The sequence below is a fragment of the Merops nubicus genome, unplaced genomic scaffold, assembly GCF_000691845.1.
Source record: "Merops nubicus isolate BGI_N331 unplaced genomic scaffold, ASM69184v1 scaffold9105, whole genome shotgun sequence".
NCBI lineage: Eukaryota > Metazoa > Chordata > Aves > Coraciiformes > Meropidae > Merops > Merops nubicus.
In genome coordinates, this window is record NW_008608940.1 from 16,810 (window position 1) to 41,895 (window position 25,086).

The following is a 25,086-nucleotide window of genomic DNA, read 5'->3' on the forward strand; positions in this document are numbered from 1 at the left end:
GACTGCCTGCAGTCCAGGAAGATTCAAAGTGTCCAGATTTGAAAGCACAGGTAGAAGCTTGGAGGCTGTTTTAGCTGTGTGTGACTCCTTTAAACCAAACCAAACCAAACCAAACCAAACCAAACCAAACCAAACCAAACCAAACCAAACCAAACTCCCAACCAGTGTTCAAACAGTGAGGTCTAACTTGGTGTTGACAGATGAGATAAGCAATATCACTTAATGCTGGAAAGCAAGATGTATCTAAGTGTCTCTCAGATGAAGGTGGAGGTGAAATCAGCCATTACACGTCTTCATTCCTAATCTTCCCTCATTTCCTCTCCCATGAAATGCTGCAGCAGATTTACACCTCAAGGGGAAAAAATGCAAATAATGACTTCAGTTAGGCAACATGGACTCATGCAAAAGCTCTGTCTGTTCCCAGAGGAAGTCAGTTTACAGCAGAGAGGCATGTGCATCACTGCATCCAGGACACAGTAACATTCCTCCAGGGGACAAGCGCACAGATACTTTCTGCCACACACTCAGCACTTGACTATGAAGGCAGCACAGGCTGCAAAATGCACTTAAACTGGCAACCTCACAAAAATGATGGCATTGGGCACAGCAAAAATCCCAGTATTCCATTTTCAGGGGCTGGCACTCAGTGTTAGGAAGCACAGGGTGAGCACAGGAGCACTAAGTGCTCTTCCCTCCCCACCTCCAGCAGTCGCAGGACCCGGGTCTGGCTGAGCTCCGGCACCCAAGCCGTGATGCACTTCTAGAAGAGGCAGAGGCTTTGACCCCTTGTTTCATTCCAAAAGATGGCCTGTCTGTCAAAGGTGAAAATTTTTTTCTTTTTTATGCAGCTTTCACTGCTCAAGTTTCACATTTATTTAGCTGCCTCGTTCCTAAGAGACTTTAGATATTAAATAAAGGTTGGTGCCTCTGCTAGTATAAAATAGCTTTGCTCTAATTAAGCTATGAAAAACTGGCCCAGTTTTCTTATCATGAAAAACCTACACTGAAATTTTTGCTAGCTAGGGTGATAAAAAAGCTTATTAGGTAGTTCAGTTTCTAGGCTCTATCTGTCCTGGTCTTCAAACACCCACACTCATAACTCAGGAGTCAAAGTCTAACTGACTTTTCTGACTGTTCAGTTTTGCTCTTTATTTGTTGGGAATGTAGTTGTCTGCTTCAGCCAAGCTCTCAACTGATTTTTCCTCCCTGGATTACCTTGAGATAGTCCTTGAAAATGGGTAGTTCACAGAATAGAATAGAACAGGTATTTTTCATAAGGGAAATGGGACATTTGCAGATTATCTACATAGAATCATAGAATGATTTTGATTGGGAAAGACCTTTAAGATCACTGAGTCCACTCATGTTGCACAGGAAGGTTTTGTTATGGAGCTGTGTAAGAAAACAACGAAATGGTAACACATCAGGCCTCAAGCCCCTTGCTTTGCTCCTTCTCCCATTAAACAGCCATTTCTGGACAACAATGGGTTTGGTGCTCAAGGCACTTGCATCTGAGTGAGTGGGGGGCTGCCACGTTAAGTTGCTGTTGACTGACATGTAGGAAGCTTTCTGAAGACAATCCAGAACTCTTCCCAAACCTGATCATTTCTGAAATATAGCACAGAGAGGAAACCCAAAGCATCAACTGGTAATTTGCACAGAGGGAAGAAAACATTAGGGTTTTTTCCCCATTTGTTACCAACTTTATTCCACAGCTTTCCGACTGTTGCACTTCAGCTGCAGATCTTCAAACAGACCTAACTTCCTGCTCTGCAGTCAATTAAACGAGTCATTTGGTGCACATTTTGTGTGCACATTTTCAGGACTAGAGGCCTTGTAACCTGAAAAGAGGATTGTAGTCTGGGTAAACAGTTTCATCTTTAAAAAGAACTTGAAAACAATAAACACACTACAAAGACAAAATGCCTGTTTACCCAGAAGGAACTTCCTCAATTAGTGAAGCCTGTGATATAATTGTCAAAGCAGCCACTGAATGTCACTGCACCTAGGTTTGGCTGTAGGATCTGGATTTGAATTCTCTCTGCTTAGCTGCAATGCAAATCCAGGTTCCCAGTCTGGAGGCATTTGAGTAGTAGATGCTGTTGTGAAGTACAGGCATTTTCAAAAGTTTTCTTACAGCTATTAAAACAATAGAAAAGGAACAGATACTTCACCTCTGTAACCTAGAAATAATATTCCTTCTTGATTTTTTTTTTTTTTTTTCTGGGCATAGGATTATTTTTTTCTCTAAGAATTCTTTCCCAGGTCTTGCCTCATATGAAAAAAACATAGGAAAATGTTCCTGTAATTTGCTGATGTGCAAATATATTTTTTTGCCAGTAAGCAAAGTGAACTTGAACAAAAAAAATAAACTAATAAAATGAATCCCCTTCTTTTAAGGCATAAGGAATTCTTTGTAGGTTTTGGAATACAACCCCTCACGTTAGCTCTGAAAACTGTCTCTCTGTACAATCTCGTCCTTCTTGAACAAGATTCAAGAGCAAGTGACACAAAAGACTCTTCTTAGCTCGTGCATCAGCCTTTGTGAACTCCAGAAGACTTCTGGTCATCCACTGTTCTACAACTCAGCCTTTCACCACTTCTGTATGGAAACACAATGTGCCTTTACTGAATAGGGAGGGAAGCAGGGAGAGGACAGATTTCCAAGTCTTTCTGGCAAGACTGCCTCTGGCTTGCCAAAAAATATTTTAAGTTACTACCTGAGAGAAACAAAGCAGAGCCTCAACTGTTCCATGTACAGAAGATAGGTCTTCCTATAGGTGAATAAAGCTGAATATGCTGAAGAATGAAGAACTGCTCTGAACTCAAGGTGAATTCCTCCACTACCTCCTTCAGCACAAATCATTTCATGCTCTATTCCCAACAGCCATGACTTAGCAGAAGCAGCATCTTCAGCAATACCATGAATTACAAGTGGTTTCAGTGTCCTTTTCCTGATTCCACCAGAGACTGGATGCAGGGATTCACTCCTGGCAGCAAAGGGCACCAGCCATAAGCCACACACTTCAGTGGGCAATCTCCCATGGTTCTTTTGGCAACCTTCCTGGCTTCTGTACACAGGGTGGGAGCACAACAGCCAAACACCTTTCACAGTCAGCAGCACTGTTGCTATAGAGGAACAGACTAGCTCATGAAGCCAGAGGACCTGCTTCTTGTTCACTGTGCAGTGGACAAGCACACACAGACACCTCCAGACCACAATCCTGTTCTAGTCTTCATCCTACAGCAGATACAGAGCCTGAGGTGTTTACTGAAGAGCTTTGCCACATCATGGCACGCACAGAACACAAAATGTTTTACTCACCTTCAAAAGAGGGAAACAGGTCTTTCACACAGCAGGCTTACTCTGCTTGTAAGCCCTAAGACCAGTGTAACAGACTTGTCTTGCTAAGTGCCACCACCCTACTGAATCATTTTGGGCACTTGGATCAAAACTTACACAGTGTGTGCTGGAGATGATGACGGAGCTAGAGATGAAGCTCAGACCATCGTTCATGCTGACTTGAAGAGCTGCTTCCCTAAAAAAAATCAAACCACAAGAAACAAGTCAGGGCAGCTAGTCCACAATCCTCTACTAGATAATATCCTCCAGAACCCGGGCTCATGATGCACAGAAGAGCCTTTTGTGCAGGTTAATTCACACTGATGGTGCCCTCTCCCCTGTGCTCCACTGCCTAACTGACAGTTAAATAAACCAACAAGCACAAAAGACAATGTCAGAATTAGATACATATAAGAACAACAGAATACAGTGAGATGACATAGACTCATTTTCCCAGAGGCAAAGTAAATACTTGAGTATGTAGAAAAAACATACATGCCAACTTCTCGTAGGACAGGTGCTGGGCAAAGTAAGTAGGTATCTTCCACTACAAAAGGCTTCTCATCTAGAAAGAAGAAATACAAGGATTTGTTATCAGAACAGTAATAGAGGTCTTAAAGACCAAGCTTAAATAATCTTTTTCTTTGTTTTTGATACAAAACCAAGATCAAACACCATGTGAGAGAGAAGGCTGCTGCACAGCAGTTGTGCCAAAGACTGGTAGGTATGTTTTTAGCCCATGGAGTTACAGGGTAAATACAAGGTCAGAGCAGATACCCTGCACCTCAGGAAAAAAAAAAAACCTATATCAACACCTCCCATTTACCCCACTGAGAAAGATGGGGAAATGTGGCTGCTGATCCTCCTCCTCCATCTCTTTGCAAAGCCCTTGTGAAGACTGTGTTGTTTTCATGCTGCCACAGCTCTCTGACATCCTCACAGTGAAACATCACTCCACAGAGCCTTTGAGCCACAGCTCCTGCAGCAGGGCTGAGCACTGCTTCTCCCTCAGAGGCAAATGCCTCGGGGCAATCACAAGCCCTGCATGGCTGGTCACCCACATCTTGTGTGCAGTACCTTGGCCATTCCTAGAGCTGCTCTGTGCTCTACAGGTCTGTCCTGCCATACGTCTGAGCCACCACAAAGCTGAAAATAAAAAGCTTTGTGGACGATCCAAATAAATTGCCAAAGCCACTCTAGAGTGCCTGTGACACAAGGAGACCAGATGGAGTTGCAACAGAACACATATAAATGGAAATAGCTGAGTTAAGGCAATTGTGTATTATAGACAATTTTGCACTTCAAGACCGACTCCTCTGAACCTAAATTAAACACTCAAACCTGAATTATGCTATGATTTTAAAAGTGAAGCAAGACGAATTATCAGGAAGCTAATGCCTGGGAAACAGGATCATTAGTTAATGCTTTTCTTTTGCAGACTTAAATCAGAACTTTGTACGATAACTATCGTGTTATCCATAAGAGATGGAGAGATGTGGATCCCAAGGAACTCCCCAGCCCAGTTGACAGCTGACCAGAGATTGGGCAGAGTAGCAGGAAACCAGGCAGACAGGCTGGGTGGGTTTGGTCTTTTAGACTGGAAACCACACTTTCCTACAGAAGGGGCTGATTCTGCTGAATCAGCTTTTTCCAGAAGCATGTCACTGCCTCAGAAAGCTTTTCTATCAGCTGTATGTGTAACCACCTCTAGGGCCTTCTATCCAGATGCTTATAGACCTGAAATGACCTGTTACCAAGTATTATCAGCTTTCTAAAACTTTCCAGTTAATATTTCCATTTTGTTTGAAAGCTTCTCCTCCCCTTCCCTTTCGCCTCTCAAACATGTAGGTTTCAAATCTCATCTTCAATCCAGTCTTGAATCTCATATCTACCTATTGCAGAGTGGAAGAGGCCTTTATTCTACACAGCCACATTGAAACAGGAGTGCAGCTCATCAGCACCTCACATTGCTGTTTGAAACACAGACAGCAAACCTGGGGCCTTCAGCCATCTGATGTCTCTCCACAGCTGCACTGGCTCCCCAGGGTGCCCATAACACGGGCAACGTGGAAGCCAGGTCACAATGTTCAGTGCATCACTGGCAGCAACAGGGGAAGGAGCAAGGATAGAAACTTAACCAAGTTGTTTGGCAATCTAATGAAGAGCTGAACTATTCTGACAGTTTGGTCTTCTGTTTTGGAGGAAACTTGTGCAAGTTATAATTCCATTTGAGGTGCCAGTGGAAAGAGGAAAAGCCGTGAAGAGACACAAGCCAAAGAGAATGTGGCAACTTTCTCTGAAGTAATTTCTGCATCAGCCATGGCCCTTGTTCATTCTTCACTTGGCTGCTGAGATCAACTTGTTCACATGGATGCTGTCTAATGAATAGGAGTTCAACAGCAGTCAAGCACTATTGATCCTGGCCCCATCCTCAGGGGTTAGCTCTGGAGGGCTCACTCAGAAGCAGGGTATCGTGGCACATTTTCCTTCAGCAAGGTGTGCCATAAGAGATATTGACTGCAAGAGTTTCTCCCCTCATGCAGACTCACTAAGTCAAGCGCTCTTTCCCAGACATTCCTAAGAGAGGTTTCCACTGAATACAGAATTTTAGAAAGCAGTAATGTTGCCATAGTAATTCCTATCACACATTATGATCCCTATTTCATGCTGTTTCATACTATTTCAAACATATTTCTTTGCTTTGGCAGCAATACAGATTTCCTGACCTGCCTGAGGAAATAAAGTGGGTATTTTTTTTACACTCCATTTAAAAAAAAAAAGAAGAAAATGGTCATGAGAAGCTGTAACCTTCCCTGAAGTTTTCCTCATGTTTCCAGCTTCTAGTAAATCCCATGCCTACGTATATACACACTTGAATTTTTGGGTTACCCACAGCTGCTGTTTTGTTAAGGACTGTTTGACACAGGCAAACAGCTGAAAGCGAAACGTTTAACCAGCCACATGGCCTCCACACACAGGCTTGGCTTCTGCACGGTGGCTCACCTACTGAGAGCAGTGTCCAAGCTCCTGTGATCCCTCTAGGTCTCTGCTCCTGCTGTTGGCCAAGAAAGTACCATGTCATTGCTGTGTTCCCACAGCCCCAGTGCAAGAGCACATACGAACATTTCCACTCCACTAACCACTAGGAGCAGAAGTTTTTAGCACAGGGTATTCCTTTGCTAGCCCTCATTAAAAAAGAGGCAGACAAACAACAGGCATCTCAGGCATGCAGTGCAGTGACACAATGCACATCCCTCACTTCCCATGGCCTCCAGCACAGGCACTGGTTTTATGGGAAGCTTGCATCATGTACAGGCACTCCGTGTTGCAATGGAATGACCAAACCCACCAGCAGCATTTACCACTCTGCACAAGCAAGGCAGATGGACTGTGGTGGTGAATCTACCCTTGCAGTTCTGTTCTCACCCTGCTTTGTGAAGAGAATGTTAACTCCTATAAATTTATGACATTGTTTCAGCACACACGCCAAGAGAATGAAGACCAATGTCTTGTTTCCTCCTTTGTTAACACTGGCAGCAAAGGCCAAAGAATTCTTTGTGCCAGCATCCACTAAAACAAAAGCTGGCTTAATTTTGCAAGGTCTTTTACTTAGATCTCATTAGTTTTTTTGTTTCTCTTTCTCTCCCTTCCCACCCCCAACTTGCATTAAAGTCCATGCCTCTCTCTCAAGTTTATCAGAGTCAGAGTCCCAGGAGGGAACTCATGGCTGGTCAGGCTGGCTACAGGGAGAGATTATTTTGTTTGGAGAATGTTTGTGTTTCACCACAAAAATGAGTGACTATTTTCCTTTGCTCTAAACAAAAGAAGATCCATTTGGCTTGCATAACTCTGGCCATCTGATGCCTTCCTGGAAGACTTACATAGGGAAACCAAACAAAACAACACTTCTCATCTGCTGTTGCATCTCTATCTGCAGGATGCATTTGACAGAATGCTGCTTTTCTTGTCTGCTCCAGAAAAAAACTCACTGTATTCCTATGCAGTAAGAGATGGGTCTGATTGCTCCCAAACTCTAGAGCTCGTGCCAAAATGTGACTGTTGTGGCTTGGACTCCTCCCAGCTGCCATGCTGGTGAAGAGCTGGGGGAGGCGGGTGCCGGACGCTCCCGGTGTCGCTGCCTGGGGAGGGATTTCTGCTCCCACCCACCCCCCGCCGGCGGGTGCCACGGGACCACTCCGTCTCCTTTGCTGACCCTAGAGAAGGGATGCCCAGGCCTCGACCACACCTCGGACACCAGTCAAGGGTAGAGCTTGGAGATCTTCAGGAAATATTGCAATGCCTCACTTCTGAGAAAGTCTGCCCACAGAAGTGGGCACAGTTCACTCCTCACCCACACGCCTCCGATCACTCCACCAAGCACATCAAGGTTCTCACTGTATAAACCCCCTCACAGGACACAGCACAGACAGGCAACCAAAACCAGTCAGTCCTGAGGCATTAGCCATTCAGAGCAGTGTGCAGGAATGGAGAAGGGTCAAACACCTCACAAAAACCCATCTGCTTTCTGTGGATGCCCTTTCAACGAGGTACCTTCTACTACCCAAATTCCTGTTATTCACTATCCAGCATTCCTACACCTTTTAACAGCTATCTGTAGCCTGTAAAATCTATTATTCTGAGTATTAGTGAATATTTTCTCTTGCCATTAGCAGGGTGTAACCTTTTGGCAAGCCAGGACTTGGAGTACTTCCCAGCCATAATAATAAAAGCCTCAATATATGCATGATGTTTTAACATAGAAAAGCAAAACTCAAAAAAAGAGAGGCATAAAAAAACCCAAAGAAGGTGACCAGACAGACAGTGCTTTCTTTTAGCCATGTAACCAAGGGAGAATTAAGAGTCTTTGTTTTGGTTAATGGTTCATCCAAGAACTGACTGGCTTACTAAAGCTGACTGCAAAGATCCCCTACAGAAGGGTTTAGGGAAGCACAACCTGTTCAATATGACAAGTGTTGACTGTTGGACTCACAGCATCAGCAATATTTCAGTCAAGAAAATGCTGCAAAAGCTGTTTGCCACAGTTCCTGTATATTATGGACTAAAAGTCTCCTTTTGTTCTGCCTGTGTTTATGATCTGCATTCATCTACATCTCAGAAAACGCTCTGACCTGGTCTTCTGTCCATGCAGGAGAGGAGACTCTGCCCTATGAGACTTTGCTGCCAGATTGGGGTGGGAGTCTGGCTGCTCTCACATGAGTCCCTGTGCTAAGAAGCCTGCTCTCTGTACCCATCCCACTGGAGACTGGTAGCCCTGAGCACTTCCATTGTCCTTTTGTCACCTCAGGTGAGACAAAATGCCCCCTAATTCTCTACACACCTCCCAAAACACGATCTCTGTTCCTCCTGGCTGACTCCTCTTGTGTCACTCCTTGTGACAACTCTGCAAGCAAAGTTTTTATTTCAAGCCCATTTTGTGGGGACAAAAGAATGTAGAAGGACACTGGAACACTCTCTGAGCTAGAGAAACTGCCTATGAGAAAGAGTCATAAATAAGAAATGTTTTGTTAATGCTGTAATGAAAACCACATTGAGCTCATGCTATAACTGCTCTGCTTGGTGCAGGGACACGTGAGCTCTGAATGCCAAAGCCATTCAGAGCAGATTCAGGGGACAGGGGGAAGGGACAGATAAGCACTGAGCAAAGACACCACACATCCACAACCACCTCTAGACTGAGAGGAGGAGTCTGGAAGGAATCACTTCTCCCTTTTAAAAGTTCCTACACCTCACTGTGTGGGAGGCCAGGAAAGCACTGGAGGGAAGAATGACCATTTCTCCTGTTTTCATATTCCTGATTTCCTTGTTCTTTATTGAGCCACCTTTCAGAACAGGATGCCAAGCTCACCTTGGTGTATGTTTTCACCTTGGAACAATTAGAGGCATAGGTTGTGTCCTTCACAGAGGTCACAGGCCTCAAAACACCTGAAGGAATTTGTAGAGTGATGGACATTCTCTAGTACCACAGTAGAAAGAGGGAAATCTACTGTAAGAGAACAAAAGGAAAAGATTCAGTGGAAGGCTAAAGTGACATGATCAAGTGGGAATATCAGGGATTAGAGTGGAACTGGAAAGCAAAACATTCCTGTGTTGAGTGACCAGGCTGCAAGGAAGTAAAGAAGATATCACAAGATAAGTACTGTGCTGCCAGGAAAAGAAAAGATGGGGAAAGTAGAGCAGCCTGCCAGGCTTTAAAAGCAGAGGACAATTTTTAGAAGGCATTTGTTGGGCAGTTTTGGGATGCAGTTCCCTATACAGCTCACTCTCTGCTGACGACTGGCAAAGTCCTGCTCCCACTGTCTTTTTCTTGTTTTCCCTCACTTCTGATACTCAGTGCTGGAAAAAATAATAAAAAATTCAGGCTAGTTTGTGCAAAGAATCAGTTTTGGCCAAGCATCCAGAGCATTCACTAGAATGCAGCAGGTCTAGCTCCACCTCTGCTGTTTCCTCACCAATCTTTCATCTCTACTCAGTTTTGAGCAGCCTAGGACAGAGCTCACCTCTATGCCCAGAACTATCTTTGCTGGATCCTGCACAATCTGGGCAGACAAAGGCATTTTAGCACCACAAAACAGTCATAAGTCACTGCACTGCATAATTTCTTTTAACTCTGTGCAGTCTGAAACCAATTCTCTCAGGTCCTGCTGCTGGCAGAAACACCCTGCTGTTGAACATGCATCTCATTACAGCTCTGCTCAGCCAAATATTCTTCATGGTTTTTACAGATGTTTCTTTTTATATTTTTTTTTTATCCCATAGCTATGAACATTATAAGTCAATGCTCTTCTCACCTGTCACTTTTCTCTGCCAATAATCCCAATAAAAATCTATTAGCTCATGCCCTTAACCTCAGCAAGTCCTAGCTGTGCTGGTCTGCATCTCCTCTGGGGTAAGCTTTCAGGAACTGCTGGCTTAGTATTATCTTTATAAATACCTCCCTCCCTGATATAATTGGAGGCTGAGAGGTTTCAAGCAAACAAAAACAGCTGAGCTATCCAATCTCCATAAGGTTTCCATAAAATTCTCATCTGGTTAACTCTTCTGTTAAACTGTTTGTCACCAAGTGCCAGAAAGGCACCCTGAGAACATAGGTTGGAGCTGCAGGCTCCAGTAAAGCCAAACACTGAGATACATTCTCACACAGAGCAACCTAAATTTACCAGAGCTTGTGCCTGTTTCCACCTGGAGAGATTTGGGTTTGAGAACATTGATGAGCAACTGCTGAGTTCCCTCAGTCAGGAATGGTTTGAACTCAGATGTTGAGTTTGTGGCCACTTGCTTCCAGGTCACTGCATCAAACAATCTAGGGCTGTGGAAAATGAACTGAGAAGTCTGGCTGCAGTGCCAAGGAGGATGAGCTCACTCTTCACCTGTGCATCCATTCAGGACACAATGAATGCATCAGGTCAGAAGGTGGGGAATATGTATGGTCCTTACCCTCAGTTTCCACAGCCATTTAGTGGACACAAGAAGGCCACTTCAAACAAAAAAGGCCCATGGGTTGCACTAAAATAAACTGATCTTTCCTGAAAGCCTCTGTGAAACTGTGATGCCAGACACCATAACAAATTACTCAGCAGCACACAAAAGAGAGGAAGGAGCCTTCCTCCTCACCCTCACCAGCACCAGGTCACAGTGCTAGGGAGTGAGGTAACCCTCACAAACAGTTCCTCCCATTGGCAGCACTGGATGCTTTTATGTCTCCATAGACAGGACACTGAACAGTGGAAAGCTGACAGATACATTCTTAGCTCTGCAAAGGCTTTAGGATGTTTCCAGGAATGAATGCCTTGCTCCAGAGCCAGCCAGCTCTGAAGAAGCTGAGCTGAGAAGCAATTGGGATACAAGGGCAGGTCAGAGCTAGCACAGCCTCAGGTAACAGAGGTTGCTTTCAAGCTAGTGACAAAGGAGCAAGTAGTCTTCTCTGGAGGAAAAAGTGGAAGAGCAAATCAGGTGCTGAAAAGACTTCACATAGGAAGGGAAAGAAGGACAGCACTAATATCACTCTCCTACCTCACAAAGCTGGCAGGAACAGTCACCACTGTTGCCTCCCATTCAGGCTCAGAGTCCTGCCCTGGACTCACGATGCAAAAGGGGACCATAAGAAGGACAACTGATGGAAGCAGAAATGGATGAAGAACAGGTGATCAGGAAAGGAGACCTGCACCAAATCTCTGCCTTCTGAAGAGGCTCCATAAACCTACAGGAAGGGTGTTAGGCTGGGTGTCAGGACATCCACGTGCTTGGCTGCGATGAGCTCACTTGGAGCAGCTCCCTTCAGTTCTGTAACTGCAGTTCCCTGAGGGTAAATCAGGGGTAGAAGAGTTTCCTTATTTCATATACAGCTTCCAATGTTTGGTCTCTTAAAGATACCCATCTATTTTAAATCTCCTAATAAAATTCTCTAATTAAGCCCAAGATCCAAGTTTCTTAGGCCTTCTGAATTCATGCTCAAGACCTTTGTGCTGCAGCTCTTGAAAGCAATTTATAGAAGAAATGGAAAGCAATTTTGGGAAACAGAGTAAGGATGTCCTTCCACTAAGGAAGGAACAAACTGAGCTCTTAACCCTTTCCACATGAGTTGCAAATCTGGCCTCCGGGGGGTCCTAAAACTGAACTGCTGCACACACTGACCCATCCAGTCTTGCTTTAGAGACCACCAACAGCACAAGTCTCTCAAAGGAATATCTGGTCTGAGGGATGTTAGGGACTTAAAACAAGGCCAGGCCAAGCTAGAGCAGGGTGACATGGGCACCCCTACACCTCGCAGCTTCAGGGGCTTCTGTCATGCTGGGCAGCATTCTTCTAACTCCCATGACTTCCATTATATGTGTCCATGCATTTCTCTGTATAAAATACAATTGCTTCAAAAATCCTCCACCAACTTTTCTCTTGAACTGTGATATGGGATATTCATGTTTTAATGGAAAAAAGACAGCAGACCTGCAAACTAAGAATGTTACAAACCGTCAGCTTCCAGCAATCAAATCCAAAGGCTTTAGGGTTTGCAACACACAGCTTCAGACCTTGGGCAAAAAGAAAACTTCAAAATATTTGAACAGCAATTTCATTTCCATTGGAACCTTCCAGGTGGAGAGAGAACGGAAGGTTTCCTGTCGAGCTCTAGAGGACTACAGGAGACTTTATAACACATATGATCCAAACAGAACTTTGGATCTGAACTCCGGGAAGAAACCAAACATGGTTCAACACCTAAATGCAGCCATGATCCAGATTCAGAGAGTTCTGGTCCCATGTCAGGTTTGGTTCTGGTTTTATGGAGCTTAAAAGGAAAAGCATGAATCTGTGTCTGCCTCTGGTCTACTTTTTAGAAAGCCATCTCTCACTTTTCACACATCTCCAGCACTTACTCTGAGCTGCAAGAAGATGCCTCCAAAATAGTTAAGCATATACCCCCTCTCCAGTATCACAAAATACAGGTAAGGAGAGACCAGACCTGATCTCACCACATACTTAACCCAGCAAGGTACATGCAGATACTCTTTACAGGCAAGATTCTTGTCTTCTATATTTTGTCCCCTCTACTGCTCAAGGTTATCTCTTCACATCCCTGCTGTCACAGTCAAAGCACACAATACCACAAGCAGTTTTCCTCTTAAATCCCCTCTACCTCCTGCATTCTGCATATTAATAGCTCTTCACCCCATAATTATTGCCTTCACAGTCAACAGATTTGAAGATCCAAAATGTTTTTCAAGCAAGCTCCTGCTAGTGAAGAGTTAACTAAAAACCCCAACCCATCTTACTGAGAGTCAGGGTGTCGTTGATCCTGAAGCTGCAGAGCACCCTGTCCACGTTCCGGGCGTGTCGGAACCCATTGCCCCTCACCACAACCTGGAATGACTCTGTAGCAAAAGAGACAGTAGATTATTGATACAAAGCAGGGCAAAGAATGGTCATTTAGAAAAGGCACCTATTGTCAAATTTTTTCACTTGAGACCTCTTGAGATAAAACTTGCAGTTTAACCATTTTCAAGTTTAACAGTTGTTAAAAAATGAACTTCCACTCTCTCCCTACTCAATTTCAACCTGAGCCTCTAGAGGCAGAAAATAATATACAACAGGAACATCTTAACTGACCTGCAGTGAAAACACTGCTTCAGTGACACTGAGCTGTGCCTTCCCCAGGCTGCCATTTGAAATGGCAGAGAGTTTTCAGTAAGGAAAGGCAAAAGTATCTTTCCATGGAAAGGAAAAAGAATCAATCTTTCAGTGACCCGTAGCTTGGAGAAGTTCAAGTGCTGCTTTCCCAGGTAACTGCAAAATGGTATCTGTTGCCATGAGTTTTGTCACATCCTGCCCCACTCCCCTGTACCACAACTGTAAGTTCCTGGTTGGACTTGTTTCCATCCAGTGGCAGGAGATTTCACCAGCTGACCACACTTTTTAGTCTCTGGACAAGGCTATGACTGCAGAGCCTGTGGGCACTTCTCCAAGTCTTGCTCTTTGCTGTTCTTCCAGATCAACCCTTCAAGGTCACCATAAGCTGTGGCACAAGCAGAAGGCACCAAGGACAATGACCAGCAGCTGAGAGTTGAACTGAGTGGCCATTTTTGGAATAAGCAAGGCTGAGCAATGAGATCATATCCTCACAAGTCTTCCAGATCACTCTCTACTGTCCCTGGTTATTCCAGCTCCTTGAATGTAGTACTGGGAAAGGTTTACAAACTTCCTGCAGCCATCAGCATTAAGACTGCCTTGCAAGGAAAGCATCATTTTCAGACTTTCAGACTTTGAAACAGGGCCATAGTCCCAGAAAAGTTCTGGCAGAAGACACAGGGACACAAACTCTGCAATTCCCCATGGTGAAGGAAACAGCCCCCACAATTCCTGTTACTATCTAGGAGAGGCACTCAGATAATCCCTGCTGATTTTTCACTGGTGAATGTGGTTTGAACACAAAATGTTTCAGTGTCCAAGACAATGCAGCAGTAATTGCAGTGCACAGAATCACCACCCTCGTTTAAAACTCCCAGGAGCAGCAGGGAACTTAGGTTTTGCAAATTTGAAGTTTTTGCCTGCACTTTACAGTCCTCATCTTCTCTTCTCTCATTTCCCTTAAGGACTCACACACTGTACTTGTCAAAAAAAAAAAAAAAGGCAGGCAGATTTGCTCTGGAATCTGGGCTCTCTGCCAGGTCCCACTCATTTACAGCCAAGTTGCAAATCATCCCAGCACATCTAGCCAGGGAAGCTGCCTCACAGGCCCATTATGTGTTGTCCAAGAGCATTTGGGAAGAATGGAGAAGAGCTCTGTTCTGGAGTGTGGGGGCTGGTGAATACTTAAGAGAAATCACAGAAGTCTCAACTGCTGGAGAATCAGAGTTCAAATACAGTCAAAGAACAGCCTATCAGTGATGTCAGACTAACCACAGGGATCCTGTCTCTGTTTAGGATTGAAATGAACAGATACAGTGTGCACCTTGCATGTCTGCACTGATGCAACACCAAATCATCAAGAAACTGGCATTTCAGAACAATGTGTTGCTGCTGAAATTCATTATTCAGTGTCTGGGACCAGTCTGCAGTGCAAGAACAGTCTCAGGTAACATGGAGCCCTCATGCTCTCTCCTTCCATAAAGCAAAACCAACCCTCAGTATTCAAGGATGTGAACAGAAACAAGAAAACATGAGGTATCAGAGCTATACCTGCAAAGATTTATTTCAAAAAGATACTGATGCACATAACTTTCATATTTAATGGCATTTGCATTAGTCTCAGAGTCTCAAAGTGATTAAATCAGTTGCAATTTGAAAGCAATGGAGTATTTGCCTAAACTTGGGAATGAGGCCTTGAACTGAGCATCTGAAGGACTGTTGGCATTTTTCAAAGTGAACATTGCTCCTCTTGTGAGGTACTGGCCAGACTCCAATGGGAATGGTTTATATAAAACCCCTCTACATTTCCTCTCAGCTGGCTCTGCTGGATACAGCTGCACATCACCCCCACGTTCTCATCAGCACACATGAATGGGAGTGAGATAATGTTTAAGCAACTGACAAGCATATTAGAAAGTGTTAAAGACATTTATAAATGTTAGTTATAAGTCATCTTCAGGTTTATGACATCAGACAAGCACCATTTTTCATCACTTACATAAATATGTAAATATATTTTAAAAAATTAAATCTATAAGTTTGTAAAGTGTGTCTGAATGTTCATAAAATTTCACTTCCTTTCCCAAGCATTTATGGAACATCACTGCACTGTATCAGAGACTGTGCTGACAACAGCCATCTACCATGCTAAGGTAGACACAGCCCTGTTTTGGAGCCTTTTTTAACAAAGAAACTATTTTAAATGGCCAGCCAAAATAAGAAATGGATGACTAAGCACCATAATTCATGTCTGCTCCCAAACACTCTACTTAAGGAGTTGCTATGTGTAAAATAGACAGTTAGGATACACGTCATAAAATGTGAAGAATTTACAGAAAGCAGATGGAAGAGGCTGAAATGGCTCCTGGGCTCTCTGCAAAAAAAGGCTGGGCTCTGCTGAATGCAGAAATGCTTGCCAGGACTTTACAGCCACAGTGTGCAGAGCAGTCATATTAGAACAAGCACACAAAGAGTGCTATCAGCTGAGTGATATTTAAAATCTAACCCTCAGTCACTGTATCAACCCTAAAGGCTTAAGAAATGTTCAAAGAATTTTGGAAGCCTTTAGATCAAAATGTGCTCATCTGACTTTCTTGCTTAAGAAGCACTTCCCTCAACAGTCCTCTGAGATGGTGAATTTGCAAAACTCTAAACATAATCAAAGCCCTATTTTTTTATTTGGTTTGTAATTTTGCAGCATATCTACTTCAAGTTTGGCAGGGCCAAATAAGACAGATCGGTTTCACTGAAAATCAAATTAGGAAAGTGTCAAATTTGAGCCTTTTCTGTTAGAAAATTCCATTTGACATCATTTGGCAGAAATGGGAACTGTGATGGAAAAGAAATAGTTCCTTTTGCACTCTCCAGTAATTAGAGAGAGAACCATGTATTTTAGGCAACACTAACAACTAGGGCCTCAATTTCTACCTACCTCCTGCACATATGCTGGAAGGCTCTGCAGCCAGGATTTCTATACAGGATTTCTTCAGGATCTGAAAGACAGAGAGGAATGTAATGAAGCATCTCACACTTGCTTCTGTGAAAACACAAATGTGAAAGTGTAAGCGAGCGAGCACACTTGTTCTCACATCAGCACTGATGCAGCAGTGCACGTGGCCCTCCTGGCACACTCATCCCTCCTCAGCTTTTCCCTCACACCACCCACCCCGGCGCCACGGCTCTTCCACAGCAAGCTGCTGCTACAGGGGGAGGCCACGGGGGCCAACACTCTCCAGCATCTCAGCTTGCCTTTGCCCATGGTGGAAGTTACTAGGCAGACTACAGTCCCTAACAGCTCAGGTGTCCTTGTCTTCCTTTCACAAACACACCTCCCTCTCTAAAACTATTCTGGAGCCCAAAACTCCAAATAAAATGTCACCAGTTTAAGCTAAGCTGTTTATCTCTGTATTAAAATATCCTAGGAATATCTACATAGCCAACTCACAAGTCTCAGCACAGGGGTTCAGACTTCTCAAAGTCTGTAACCTGACCTAGGAGAGCACACCTGAGTGCATCCTCGAAGTTACACTGTGATTTCAAATCCAGATGTATGGGCTCTTGTTCTTTACTTAACCCAAACTTAAATTAAGCAGTATGTCTTTGTAGGAGCTGGCATCACCTTTGACAGTGTTCTACACGATGCTTCAGCACCAGGCTTGGCAGGCTGTTTGCAAGGCAGTGAGAAGCACGCTGGAGTTGGATGCTGTTTATTCCTGTACAGTGCTAAAATTGCTCAAGCTGTTCTTTGCGTGCAGGAGCCTTTCCACTGCTCTGAAGACCAACTCAAATTCTTCACTGCACACAGTCATGAAAATTGTGACAGTGTCTGCAAGCCCCATAGGCCCCTGCAAGAAGAGCAGGAGCAGCTCAGAGCTGTGGGTGTTCAGCACTGGGCTGAGCAGCCCCTAGACGAGGTAATATTGATCAAAATTTAGGTCAGCTCCAAGAGGCAAGTAAATGTCAGCCAAGCATCATGACTCAAATCCAACATGAAAATAATTTCCCCAACTTTAAATTGAAACATCTGTAAGGAAACAACAGCAACTCGTACAATAAATTCTCTACAAAAAAAAAAAGATAAACTAGTTTTTCTCCACAATCATGGCTCTTTGCCTCAAATACCTAATTGCATTAGGTACAGATAGAGCCATGATTTACATTTTAAAACTTCTAAACAAAAGTTTGAGTTACTCAGAAGCAGGGCCAGTAGAGACTGAAAGAGTACCAAAGGACTGAAGGAACCAGGACTGTCTGAGCTGCTGGCAGCCTGACAAGCGAGGAGAAAGAAGATTTGCAGGAAACAAGTTTATACAGGAACTGTCAAATGGAAAAAAAAAGAGAAAGTCAACAGTTGAGAACTGAACTGAAAAGCACTAGAAGAATTTGAAAGACAGAACAAGGAAAACACACAAAAAAAATTAAAGATGACGGTAAGAACAGTCTTCCAAAGTTATCTACCTGTAGCCATCCATCCATCCACCCATCCATCTCCTGTCTGTCCTCTGTTACCCACCCCTTCCTCATTCCAGGTTCTGCTTCTCTGAAGATACAGCATTTTTCTCCCAGAGTGGCTGCTGGGCCTGATGAGCACAACTAAGAGTCTTCCCAAGTATTTTTCCTCTCCACTGAAAAATGTCTACTTTAAGAAGAGAATCTTTTTACATTTTTCAGATTCCTCCTTAGGTTGTTCCCCTCTCACTCAACCTCTCCAAAAGTTTTAATAGATATATTTCTTCCCCCTTTTCCTTTCAGCAGTGAAGTGAAAAAGAAGTAGACAAACAAGTTGGAGAACAAATGCATGAAAAACACAGTCAATACTTTCATTTTTCAAAAAATAAAGCAAAGCCTCCCATGATTAAGTTTCAAATTCCTGACTTCTGTTCAGTCATTTGCAAACACTCATGCTGTAAGCCAGCTTGGATGGGGGAGTGGAATGGCAGGTGTCTCACTTAGATGATGCAGAGCTCCCTTGCAGTCCCCAGCCCAGTTACGTGACTAGGAAAGCTGGCCTTGATGGCTCTCTGCAGTGCCAACTGTAATATTTATTTTGATTTAGAAGAATCCTAAGTTTCCAATGCTCCAAGCACCCACCCTAGCTTAAGGTGAAAATCAGGCAGCAGTAACACTGCAAAAGAATTCCTTTATGTGTCTTCAACAACAACAACAAAACCCAAACCAAACAAAAAAAAAAAAATTCAAAAAGGACTTAAACATATTCATTGTAGAAGATTTCATCAGCTCTTCTGTTCTCTTATTCCCCAGGGACTGCACAGCATTGTGTGGGCTGTAGGTGCACTGGGTTCACTGCAGGCTGGCTCCCCAGGAGGGCACGATAACGTGCACGATGGTGATGGAATCCCAGCTGAGCCTGCACACCACATGGAGGAACTGGCTCCACATCCTCATGCTGCAGGAGAACTGCAAACAGGGCTGGGCTGTTTGGTAACTGACTGCAGGCCTCAAGGCAGCTTGCCCCAGCAACCATGCAGGAAAGTATTTGAAGCACGTGCTTACTCTTGGTGAGAAGCAACCCCCTGTCTTCAGCAGCACTCGCTCAGTGACCGAGCTGAGGCTCCCAGGTGGGTGTCCTGTGGAACTCTATGCTCCAGCCTCACACAGGCTCCTGGGAGGATCTCTTGTTACTATTTGTTGACATGTATATTACAGCAATGCATGCTGTATTTGTCACAGTTCTCTCTGCTGGGACAGAACCATGTGGAGCACTACCTGTGACTAATTTAGCTTTCTGCCAGCCAATGTGCTAGAGGCCAAGAGCCAGGAGGGGCTCTGCAGGTCACCTGGGCACTTGAGAAACAAAGGGAAGAAGGGGAGAGAAATTCTGCAGCTGCTGGAAGCTTTCCTCTGGTATTCTTGTCCACAAGCATACAGACAGATTACTTCATGGCAGCAGCTGCATATTTCTTACAATTTTTATTTTTTTTTTTCAAATTTGGAAACTCTAATTAACAAGCAGGATGGTGAAGTTTAATAGAAGGTTATTGCCTACTCAGTGCTGGTGTGAATGACCCACAGTCTGAGGCTACGTACTCAGCATCAAGCTCTATCATATTATTAAATAACAAAGTCTGTTGCCAATTACAGAGCAGTAATTTATTTATGAAGTGTTTCCTGGCCAGTAATACCTGCATGAGCTAAGTAAAATAAATATATTTAAGTCCTTTTTAAAGATGCATTTGGGGGAAGAAAGAAGTGTGATCATACACCACTAAAAGTAACAAGAAACACTATACAGCTGAGACTCCTGTGGCTGACTATCTCTTTGGCCTGTGTAGAAAGTCTGGGTCTGACAGGAGACAGACTCAGAATACCTGTGTGGAGCTCCCACCCTCAGTCTCTGGAGATCCTCACCCTCCTTCCAGGCTGCAGCAGCTTGCTGACCCCAGGCAGCGTCTGTGGACAGCTCAGGCTGCACCTCAGCAGTAAGGCAGACAGTGGGACTGGACATTTTGTGCACACTGGAGGTTTTGCACATACAGGATGTATCTTTCTAAGGAAGTAACTTTCTCTCACCTCTCCCCCCATTCGTGGAGTCTCAGCCCCTTTCCCTGCACCAGGGAACAGAGAGTTTATCTGTCAGCCAGTGAAGCTTGCACAGCTCGCTCAGGATGAGTGCATCAAAGCACCTGCATCTCTCTTGCTTTGTCTGTTAGATGCTGACATCAGGCTCTCACAAAAGTTACCGTGCTACACATATCCAGCACTGCAGCTTCCCCCAGAAAACCTTTGTCTAACGGAAGCATTTGGAGACAGTATAGTTCCAAGCTAAAATTTCTTGGGGTAAAGGAGAACACTGAACTGCCATATCCATTCTCAGAGCTGAGGCAAGACCTGAAAAATACTGAGGGCAGGTGGACACCATGGCAAGATGTTCAAAAGGGAGTACACAGAAAATAAAAGGGCAAATCATTTGTACAATTGATACAGATAGGAGCCAGTCCCACAAACTAGTTTATACTACTTCATTTCTTACACATCACAACTGCTTCATGAGGCTTCCTGCAGCTCACTCAGAGTCCTTTCTAAGGGACCCGTGATTACATCTCTAGTACCACTCTTGAACACATGGCAAGGGTCAGAGAGTATTCGTGTTCCACGAGACTGCTCTTTCAGTCAGTGTCTGTTGAAGGCTCAAAGCAAAGCAATGACAGGATCCTATCTTGACTTTCATGTTGCTTCATGGTCCGCTGCCTCCAGGACTCCTAACAAAGATGTACTGAGCAGTAGGTGAAGTTGAGCTTCAGGCTTTCCTTCTAAGAGTTGCTCTATTTGGACAGGGCTTTCCACAACCTGGTCTAGCAGGAGGTGTTCCTGCCATGGTAGGGGGGTTGGAATGAGGTGATCTTTAAGGTCGCTTCCAACCCAAATCATTCTATGATTCTATGATTTGCTTTTAATTGACAGGTTATGATCTGCAGAAATTTTTCACAGCAAAGGAAAATTTAATAAATTCATTCCCTCTGTTTCCCAGCTTGTATAAATCAGATATCTGTTTCTCTACCACATTTTCCCCTCCTAACAAAATCAAAATTCCCATTAAATGTGAGAAAAGCTGAAGTTTTAGAAGTTTTTTTTTCACATTGGGGGAGAAAAAGCAACTGATGTGCTATACAGAATGTTTCATTGAAACTCACAGGAGAGAAAGGATTGAAATCTACAGTGCACCAAAGACCTTCAGCTCCCACAGAGAACCATGTTTTAAAACATGACTTCAGCATGGGACTGTTTTCAGCCAATTTAAGCACAGCATCCAAAGCAGAGCCTGAATAGCTGGATGATGTTTAGCTGGAGACGGTTCTTCCCCGAAACTACTGAGCAGATCTTGCAGCTGCTGACCCAAACCTTGCTGGCTCCCACAGGAAAGGAAGGGCAGGTGCACCACAACATTTGCAGACCCACCACCCTGAATATCTTTGCTAAGCAGATAGAGAGGCCCAGCAGAGGCCAGCTTCAAGCTCCACCACTCCCAGCTCCCACCCTCTTTCTCATTCCAGAGGGAGGTCTAAGTCTACTGCCTCTGCACACACAGAGGGCTGAAAAGGACCCACACCCCAGGACAAGGGAAGCGTCGGGCCACCTCCGAAGCAACACAGGGCCAGCCCCACTGAATGACTGCAGATCAGAACAAACCCAGGTCTTCACATCTCTGTGGGGATTTCAAACACCGATCCCCCCAAGCTCACCATTTTATCCTTCACCCCCCTGTTATATCAACCAGCAGCTAGCAGCTGAAACAGTCCCCTCTGCACAGGGCTGAGCATCTTCTCTAGAACAACTCTTAGGACAGGAGTCTACAGATCCTTTGTTATTCTGCACAGTGACTAACGTCCTTCTTGCCATTCCTCATGGACACACCTCATTTCTACTCAACCTACTGCAATCACTCAAATGCAGGTGATCAGGTCACTGATTCATTACTGTACAGTGACACTTCCCTGTAATCCTCCTTTCTGTGGCTGGTAAATCTTGCACCAGTCAGCTGAAGCAGTTCCTTACTGGGTTCCTGAAGGCTGAAGTCTTCCCATTTTCTTCAGTGTAACTGGGAAGGGAGTCAGAACAGCTGCTGGAGTTCATCAAAAACAGCTGCACAGGGAATGCAGGGCTGGGGAGCAAACTAGGGTGGGTTTTTTTCCCTTGGTTTGTTGCTTTCTTAAATGACATGCAACACCTGATTGTCCAAGAGAATTGAGGCAGTAGCCCCACACTTGGAGAGTGCCAGGGAAACCAATAAGCAAGGGATTGTATTCCACCTCCATGTGAGAGCACTAGAGAAAACTGAGCCTGGGCTGAGGAAACAGTTTTTTTGGTACTACATGGTCAGAATATTGTGTACTACTGTAAACACAGAAACCTGAGACCCCCCTGGCAAACCCACCCTCCCTAGCTTCGAGTCGGATATTTCATCTGTTTTAGCACTGAAAAAGTCTATACCAAAATGAATAAAACATGTCATTAAAAAGATTACCCCTCCTTCCTTATAGCCACGGGAAGCAATCTGCTTAGAACAGGTATGGGATATGACTGGACAAAAGGAATAGAAATATACTGAAAGTTACCTGAAAAGCTACTGTTTCCTAGTGAACACATTTTACACTTACAATGCAAATGGCACCCACACCCTCTGACATATTGCATTTCCTACTCAGTCAGGGGAAGCATTGGTCTTTGGTGAGACAGTATGAGGCTGTCCAAGGTTTTAGAGCTAGAAAATAGGGATGCCTCATCCATATTTCCCACTAAGGACCATAGAGCCATTTGAATGACTTGTAGGCAAGCTATAAGAAAGGAATTTATCTCTGTGCCTCTCTCAGCTGAGCTGCTAGTGTCTGTCCCATCTGCTCAAGAAAAAGCCAGATCTGATATCCTGCATCCAGCCCCTAAAGGAAATGCCAGGAATGTATCAGTCTGAATCAGGAAACCTAGATCTGGAGGTGAAAAAAAAAAAAATAACCCACTTGTCAGGAGGCCAGATGCAGAAAGCAGAGTTTGGAGGATTTTGGCACACATTGCAGGATCCTGTCCCCCAGTCTAAAGAGGTGATGTTCTGGTTTGGGGTAGAACCGAACTGATTCTGTTCAGTGATTTTACTTTTCAGCTAAAGCTCTTCTAGCTAACTGCACTGTCTGAAGTTAGCAGCTTATCTTCACAGACAGTGTCTGCTTCTAGCAGTGGTCCCACTCCATGTTTAGAGTTACCACCAAGGATTGGTATGCAGACTAAGGTCACTGCTAAATCCTGTGTACCACACTGAGGGGGGGCAGAAAGTAAAAGCCATACCTGCAGGGAGCAGAGGACAGGACAGGTGACCCTAAGCTGACCAGTGAGGTATTCCATCCCATATCCCTCATATTCAGTATAAATCTCAAGGATCACAAGGGTTGAGCTCCTTCCCCTCTTTTGCTTCTTCTGCAATGGTTGGCATCTGAGGAGGACTCCATCCATTCTTCCTTTGATCCCGAGCCATATGTTCCTGAACTGAGCTCCAGAATCCAGCTCCTGTACCCAGTTGCTGTCTGCTGATGAGTCCAGCCTGGGACTTTTCCCCAGGGCCTGCTCCACAGCATTAGGGGTGATGGTGACATACTGCCATTGGGGGCAGTTGGGTTCAATACTGGTTTTGTATCTATTTGTATATATTCCATTTTTATTATTATTATTTTCACTAAAGCTCTTTTACTTTTCTAATTGATAAATGTCTCTACCTTATTCCCTTTCTCTTTCACTGTGAGGGGGAGAGTTGTTAACAGAGCATCTGTTACAGGTCTGGGGGCAGCCCTGACCCTAAACCGTGACAGGTGAGCAGTTCAGCACATCCCTCAGGACAGAAAGGATGCAAAACTAGCAGAGAGATGGAGGAGATCCAAGAGTGCCCTAATCCTTCATACAGAATGTGCTCCAACACAGCTCTGCTGTCCCTGTCTGTGGCAGCTCTCTTACAAAATGTCACCATGTGCCCAGTCCATTCAGTCAGCCACTTCCCATTCAAGGAGAGAGACATACAAAGATAATATTTGGGCTCAGATCTTCCTGTATTGTGTCCTATTGATGAACTCTACCCTGAAGTAGCAATACTAGTACAAACAAAGGCCAGTTTCTTTGGACTAAACATTTAAGTGATTTATTAGTGGTCAGCAGGTCCTTGTGAACGCAGGAAAACTAAACCTTCAACTGTGCAAGCAAACACAAACGAACATGCACACGTGCAAACACACAATTAAAAATACTTACAGAGTCTATGATCCCCTGCAGGGCTTCAAAACCATCATTCACTGGAAAGACATGATCTTTGCTGTCGGCGATTCTAGCCAGCTGACAGAGCGGTAAAGGGAAACAGAACAGAAATGCAAAGAATGAGATGGATTAGCCAGCAGGCAGCAAATTAAGTCTTCTCCAGACTCAATCAGAAAAGGCTTCCCTTAACTATGAAGACAAGACAGAATGTGGCTTTCACCAGTGCCCAGGCCTTAATGATCTTTATATTGCAACTACTGTGTCCCACATGGTTGTAAATCACCCAGCACAGTGACTCCACAACCAAAATAGGCCACAGCACCAACGTGACAGGCCACTAATGAAGGAAAACACTTCAGCACATACATCATTTAAACCAGGGAACTGATCAAAATGGTTCAGTATTGTCACATATAGAGAAGACTAATGCAAATTTTACGCCATCTGGAGATACAGCCCTGATTCACCTTTCCTGTCAGGGCAGGGATTTGACTGTTTGTCCTAGGCTCAACCATTAGAGAGCCAACAAAAAGAAAGCAGGGAGCAGTAACAGGATAAATTTTCCAAGGTGTGGGGGGAAGGGAGCAAAAAAAGCATTTGGAAGCCTACATGATGAGGAATATGGCCGTTCATGAGGGGGTGGTACGGTAAGGGGAACCAGGGCATCACCCATAAAAGGCTACACACAGCTTCACTTGTCACTAGCATGCTAAGGGTTAAGGCAAAAATATAATCCCAGTTCAGAAGTAATGAGTTCTCCATGCATCTGCTGGAGCAGAATCAAGTTTTAGTGCTGCAAGGCCAACGTTTGTTATAGTAATTCTCTCCCATGGCAGAGGCAGCACCAGCCCAGCAGG

General features: G+C 44.3%; 1 protein-coding gene across 1 annotated transcript in view; it reads right to left on the reverse strand.

The window, feature by feature from the left end:
- The window catches only part of LOC103773077 (anthrax toxin receptor 1-like), a gene marked incomplete at its 3' end in the record, with an annotated part of 58,177 nt that overhangs the window by 12,115 nt on the left and 20,976 nt on the right, over nucleotides 1–25,086 (reverse strand). Inside the window, exons 10-14 of the mRNA XM_008940431.1 lie at nucleotides 24,227–24,307; nucleotides 16,413–16,473; nucleotides 13,129–13,227; nucleotides 3,839–3,908; nucleotides 3,461–3,539 (exon numbers count right to left, since the gene is read on the reverse strand). Of these exons, the coding sequence (XP_008938679.1) occupies nucleotides 3,461–3,539; nucleotides 3,839–3,908; nucleotides 13,129–13,227; nucleotides 16,413–16,473; nucleotides 24,227–24,307 (390 nt within the window). The remainder of the gene's footprint in view (nucleotides 1–3,460; nucleotides 3,540–3,838; nucleotides 3,909–13,128; nucleotides 13,228–16,412; nucleotides 16,474–24,226; nucleotides 24,308–25,086) is intronic.